The sequence below is a fragment of the Felis catus genome, chromosome B4, assembly GCF_018350175.1.
Source record: "Felis catus isolate Fca126 chromosome B4, F.catus_Fca126_mat1.0, whole genome shotgun sequence".
Classification (NCBI taxonomy): Eukaryota; Metazoa; Chordata; class Mammalia; order Carnivora; family Felidae; genus Felis; species Felis catus.
Genome location: NC_058374.1, coordinates 38,651,737 through 38,657,893, shown reverse-complemented (window position 1 = coordinate 38,657,893; position 6,157 = coordinate 38,651,737). Strand labels below are relative to the sequence as shown.

The 6,157-nt window shown below is 58.6% G+C and overlaps 1 protein-coding gene across 6 annotated transcripts in view; it reads right to left on the bottom strand.

Annotated features, from left to right (window-relative positions):
* Positions 1–690: 690 nt before the first annotated feature.
* TSPAN9 (tetraspanin 9) overlaps positions 691–6,157 on the bottom strand; it is a 204,204-nt gene continuing 198,737 nt past the window's right edge. For all 6 annotated transcript variants that reach the window (XM_023256682.2, XM_045061266.1, XM_045061264.1 and 3 more), the window contains 2 exons: positions 5,940–6,023; positions 691–4,272 (listed from right to left, as the gene is read on the bottom strand). In XM_023256682.2, the coding sequence (XP_023112450.1) occupies positions 4,201–4,272; positions 5,940–6,023 (156 nt within the window). In that variant the 3' untranslated portion in view covers positions 691–4,200. The remainder of the gene's footprint in view (positions 4,273–5,939; positions 6,024–6,157) is intronic.

Below are 6,157 nucleotides of genomic sequence, written 5' to 3'. Positions count from 1 at the left end.
CATGACTGTGGCAGCCAAGGACACTGGGAGCCCAACTCCACAAACCAGAACCCCAGCCAAGGACACCGGGAGACTTCCATGACCAGGGGGCACAGTGTCCGTGGGCTCACATGGTGTTGAATGCCCCCTGCCTCCCTGCTGACCTCTCATCCTGACTTGGTGTTCCTGTGCCGTTTGAGGCTGTCTCAGAGCCACCCTGAGAGCACAGCCTGGGCCAAGTCATGCTGTGAGGTCCCCTCATCCTGGAAGAGCTGTCAGGCCCACTAAGAACGTCAGAGGGATCAGGGAGAGACTGTACCTAAGCCCTGTCCCTACAGGAAGCCATGAATGACTTACTCCCTCCCCCTCCCCCAACACACTTCTGGGCCTTTCCACAAGACTGGCCATGTGTGAGAAGCGACAGGTACTGAGGTGGGAGTTGACCCCTCACACAGAGAGCTCGGGCCTCTCGGACTAGCTCCCGACCAAGCCCACATCCAGTCACTGGGCAAAGGGCACCCCTAGAGGGGACTGAGCCCCGCCTCCCCCAGCAGACCTGTGACCTGGGCTCGAGGAGGGGAGATGAAGTCCTTGCCGTGGGGGTGTCCTAGACAAACGGTAGAGCCAGTGCCTGATCCGTCCTGTGTCCCTCACACCAACCACTACAAGAAGTCATGGCGGAGTGAACACAAACCACGAAGAGACCACCTGTTTGTGCTTTTGACACATTATCAGTTTTTATTTAAAAACATGCTAAAAACATGGTGTTCGATAAAGCCAGGACCAGGATGAAGGAAACGCACAGATACGGCATTGCAAGCAGAAAAGTGCATTTAAAACCAACAAGCGTGCTGTCCCTGCTCTCCCACGCTCCCCGGGGGTGGGCAGGGTGTGCGCATGAGCCCCTGGCTCTGGCCCTCAGGTGCCCGTTCAGGGCAGGGAGGTCAGGACCCGCCAGGACCACTGCCTCGCTGAGGTGCAGAGGAGTGAGGGGGAGACCAGGACCGGGACAGGCCGGTCGCAGAAGGGCGGAGGGACAAAGGGTGGACTCAGGCACCTGGCACCCATCCTACACCAGGTCCCTGCTAGTTAGCACCTCCACCGGTGTGGGTGGGCAGGGGGCTGCAGAGGAGGGCACAGCCATTTCCATCTACCTGGACTGCTTTGGGGCCACCAAAGCAAGGAGCGACGGCCACCCGGGTCCAAGTCAAACCAGAACATCTGTGCGAGGGTCTGGGGTGGGGCAGCAACCTTTCTGGAGTGAGAGCCCAAGGTGCTGGCCCATGCTGGTGAGGGGGAGGGGGTGACAGTGCTCCAGCAGGGGTCTGAGGGTGGAGACTGTCCCCCAACACCTGCCGCAGCCCCCCAAGGGTGGTTCTCAGTCCCTGCTCGCCCACCACCTCTGCAAGATGGCTACAGGGAAAGGCCAAGTCTCGGCCGGCACCCCCTTGAAGCTGTCTCCAGAACCTGACCTTCTAAGTTGAATCTGGAAACTGCATCAGACCTGACCAAACTGACGCTGATTTTGGCAAGGGAAGTCACACGTGAGGGAGCTCATCGAGTTAGTGCTGCCCCAGTGGGAGCACAGTCAGGAGAAACAGAGAAGACACTGGGCTGCCACAGACACCGTGTGGCGTGACCTTCTATGTGTGGGATCCACCCTGCAGGAAGGGCGAGGGGTCTGGAAGAGCACCCCCACCCCTTGTGCCTTCCCCCAGAGGAGACTCGAGCAAATGCCTAAGCGGCCAAGCACAGGGCGAGGCAGGAAGGCGGTCTGAGGGACTGTGGACAAGCCTCCATGAACGGACAGGTGAGGGGGTGCTGGTAGGGAGAGGGGGACCGCGGGGGAGGCTCCAGGGCCAGAGGACATCCCTGAAGCTCTAGAAACTAAGACTGCCAGGGAGGCTACACACAACCACCCCCCAAGGTGTTGGGCTTTTGCTGCTGATTTGAACAAAAACTGAAATTGCATTGATAGGCATGAACAAGCCCGCCCCATCCTCCCCAAGGTCATTACACACCCAGTCCCTTCTGTGTGACTCCAGCCGGCGTTGGCTGAGCGCGTCTCCGCAGTGACGCAGTAGCATGTCTGTTCTGTGCTCTGCAGCTGGGAGTCCCCAGGGAGGCAGCTGAAGTCCCACACCAGGAAGATGGCACCAGAGGACCCAGGAAGGCAGTTTGGCTCTAGCATGTGCTGGCCCCTTTGTCCCCCCAAGGACCCACCTTCCCAGCTTTGCCATGGGCACCTTCACTTCTGTCGTGGGGTGGGCTGTGGGGGGTCCTTGCCTGACTCATTGAGCCCACCTTACTCTCCACTTCTCATCCCCCAAAATCGTGACTCCTGAACACCAAAAGTTCCATACTTCTGGTCCCCCCTGTATTTTACTTCGGCGGGTGCAGGAGTTGCCGGCTGGGTGGCCAGGTCTCAGCTTTTGGAGCAGACAAGTGCAGGCTGGAGAGGAGACGTGGGCCTGGTGAGAAATCAAGGTATTGAGCCAAACGGTGCAGGGAACAGGCAGCTGCCCCACGTGAGGCCGGGTCGGGGAAGCGCACTGGATCCTAGCCGGCCAGTGGACAGCCTCTGCAAGCTCAGTCCCATGAATTCTTGACTTTAGTTTTTAACTGCAAACACACTCAGACCAGCTTAAAGCCTGAGGGCCCCCCTGCTGCAGTCAGATACCCCACCCGGCCTGTTCAGCTTCTACACCGTGACTTGGCTGTTTCTCCCTGGGGCTGCTGTAGCAAGATCCAGTCTGACCTCCCTGTGCTTCTCCTCGGGGCCACGGAGGACAGACCTGCCACCACCCCACCATCAATGAACCCTGAGGAAGGGGATGAGGGTCCCGGGACCCCCTGGTCATCTTCCCCTCCCTCTCGGCAGGGAATGTGCAGCCCAGTGAGTACAGCTGGAATGATCACGGGCACTACTTCCACCTTCCCCTCCTGATGGTCACGGGACCTCTGCCACCGTCTGAGCAGCAAAACGTAAGGAATGCTTCCCCTTCCAGAAGCAATGTGAGAAAGTGAGCAGCATCTGAACTAGAGAGGTATTTGTCCGAGAGTTTCTAGCAGGAATGTCTGTGAAAGTAACTGGGGTTTGCAGAACCTGTCGCGGGAATATGCCCGCATGGGGCGGAAGGGGGAGCCTCCGGTGCCAGCAGAGGGCAGGAGGAAGGAAGGACGGGAAAAAGAAAAGACTGCTCATCGGTGAAGCAGAAGGACCCACAACGGCCCTGGCCACGTTCCTGGCAAAGCACTTCGCCAGCCCCCCACGGACCCCCAACCGTTCGGGCCGCTGGAGCCAGCATCAGCAAACCTATGGCCCCCGGGCAGGGTGCCCCTCCACGCTGCTCTGTGCCTTTCTGTTGTACACGCCTCATCCAGGCTCCTGTGCCACCAACGCGGGCCCCGCACACCCTGGCCCACTCTCCCTCCCACTCGGTGCGTCCTGAGCACAGGCCTGGTGCATCTCCCCGGGGACTCCTGAGAGCTGCACAGTGGTTTGTCCTGATTGAAACCTGACGGGACATCCTCTCTCCCCGCACCTGTCCCCCACCCTCAGGAAAAAAAAAAAAAAAAATCAAACCATTACAGAAATCAACGCAGTAAAAAGTTATAAATCAGAAAGCTAACCCTAAACTTATCTGGAAGATAATATTCCTGAATAATCAGAATCAGAGTAAAATAAAATAAAAAAGTTACACTGTAAGGTATAAAAAGCCTGGGCAAGATGCTCCCGGGGGCCTTGCCCAGAGGCAGTCAGACCCCCGCCCCCCCCCCCCCGCCAGCTTTCCCATGGATGGCGGTGGGCACCCGTGGCTCCGTGGGCAGTCTCTGGACCAGGAGGGAGCACTCTGCGCCCCACCCACATGGGGACCAAGTGTCAGCGTGAGGAAGGGCAGAGGCAGAAACGCATCAGTGCTGGAGGGCTCCTGGAGCATGAACCCGGCCCACCCTGTCTTCTTTGGCAAATACACAGATGCAGGAATCCAGGCGCCCCCAGCACCCAAGGTCTCTGTGTGCCTCCTCCACACCTCCTCCTCCCTGGCCCTCCACCCACCAAGAAGGCTGAGGCGGGGTGGGCTGGGGGAGGGTGGGCTGCGGGGGGAGTCGGGTGCAGGGGTCAGCAGTCTGGAGAGCGCGGGCAGGCAACACAAAGCTCAAATCTTCTTCCCTGGCACAGTGTCTGCGTGGGGGCTGGGGTGCTCCCGGCCAGCCCGCTCAGGCATCGTACTTTTTACCAGTCCGGTGGATGTGCTGGAAGAGGGTCATGGAGAAGGCCATGCCCAGAATCTGAAAGACATGGGGGAGAGGGTTTTGGACAGAAGCCCCAAGGCAAGCGGGGGTACCCACCTGTGTTCCTGAAAATCACTGGTGGACGGGAGCCAGTGGTGGACAGAATAGGTCACACACAGCTGAGCTCAGCCCCTCAGAGCTGTTTGTACAGAAGATCATAAACCTCTCTGAGCCTCAGGAATCTGCCCATTTCAGGGTTCTGTTGTGAGGACCCAAAGCACAAAGGACCCGGCCCTAACTGGTAGCTACCACGGGACTGAGGTGGGGGCAGGAAGGGGACAGGAACGTTAAAAACCCAAGCCGAGTCCCTCCGTTCGGTTCTGGAATACACGACGTGATGTTTTGGGTGCAGCCAGTGTCTTCACCACCGATGTGCTTATGACAACATTAACACTCCTCTGTGTTCCCTCAACTCCTGAATCCTGAAGGGGGTGGTGGCCCAGAGCAGTGCAGGAGGAAGCCAGCCTGGGGCCTCACTGTCACCATGGGTAGCATGCCGTGGGCACACACCACAAAGCTAGGGACCGGGAGACGCTGCGTGCCTCTCGTGGTTTGGGCGTAACTGGAGGAGACCCTGGCTGGTGATGCTCTGGCGTTCTGGTCCAGGCCTGAGCACAGTCAGCTGAGAGGTGCCCTCTTCTCAATACTGAACAGCATCTTGCCCCGTGTGCTCATCTCACATCAGAGCTCTGCAAAAGTGACAGCGGGCTTGTCTGCTGAGCTGGAAAGCTCTTGGATGAATCAGACACGTTCAGACCCCCAGACCCAAGAGTTTAGGGCAAGAAAGATACAAGATGTCAGCCATCTTCCCGTGGACCAGCCAGTCAAATTCAAGCGCTCCAGGGAGAATCAGGCACTGAAGACTCTTGCTCGCCTCAGGTTGGAGCCATACATAAATGGACCAAGGAGGGAGCCCGGAAATGTGCATCCCCAAAAAGGTCAGGGGACTCTTGCTCCCCACCGGCCATGCCACCTTCATCTTTAGGAAGGGAGGCAGGATTCCCTCCTGGTCCCCCTCCACCATCTCGCAAAGCGCAGCTGGGCACCGAATGCGGGGCTTGCAAAGGACAACCGGGCACCGAATGCTTGCTAGGAACAGCTCACACCTACTGAGCACGTCCTAGCTGCCTGGTACTGCTCTACGCCCTGTTCCACACATGGGGCTCACTTCATGCTAAGAAGTGGCGTGATGATCATGCCCATTATGCTGATGTGGAAATTAAGGCACAGACGCTCAGCAACCTGCCCGGCTCATGTACATTTAATGGGTGCCGAGGCCAGAACAGACACCCAGGGAGTGTGAACACCTCAAGTGTTACCTGAGGACTTGGGTTCCATTCAGTCCTAGGGTAAGTGTCCCCGTGAAGTAGGGCAGGAGTGTTGTCAAGCAGACCCACACAGCGGATCTGCACGGTGCTGGCCCCAGGCCCCAGGCTCAGAACGGATGCCCAGGAAACAGAGCCCTACTGCGCCTGCGGGGTTGGGACAGGCGTTGGGATGGAGGCCTCAGGACAGAGCAGAGCAGGACAGCGCAGGGGCTCCAGGCTGCTGGGATCAGCTATTTAGTGCGTGTGCGTGTGTGTGTGTGTGTGCGCTTCGTCTTCCGCCTCTGGCTTAGGTCCAGCTGGGAGCTCCAGCTGCGAGGCTCCTAACAGCCCTCTTACCTGCATGATAAGGATGCACATCCCCACCGTGCCAAGCACATGCTTATTGTCATCAAACCACGTCTTCACCTTTTCATAGCAGCCCTAGGGACCAGGACCAAAGGTTAAGGCACCACAGGACTGTGAGTGCCCCTTCCTGCCCAGCCCCCACCTCACGTCCCCTTCTGTCCCTGTCCTTGCTCTTGTCTCCTGCCCCTCTCTCACCCTCAGCCCCAGTC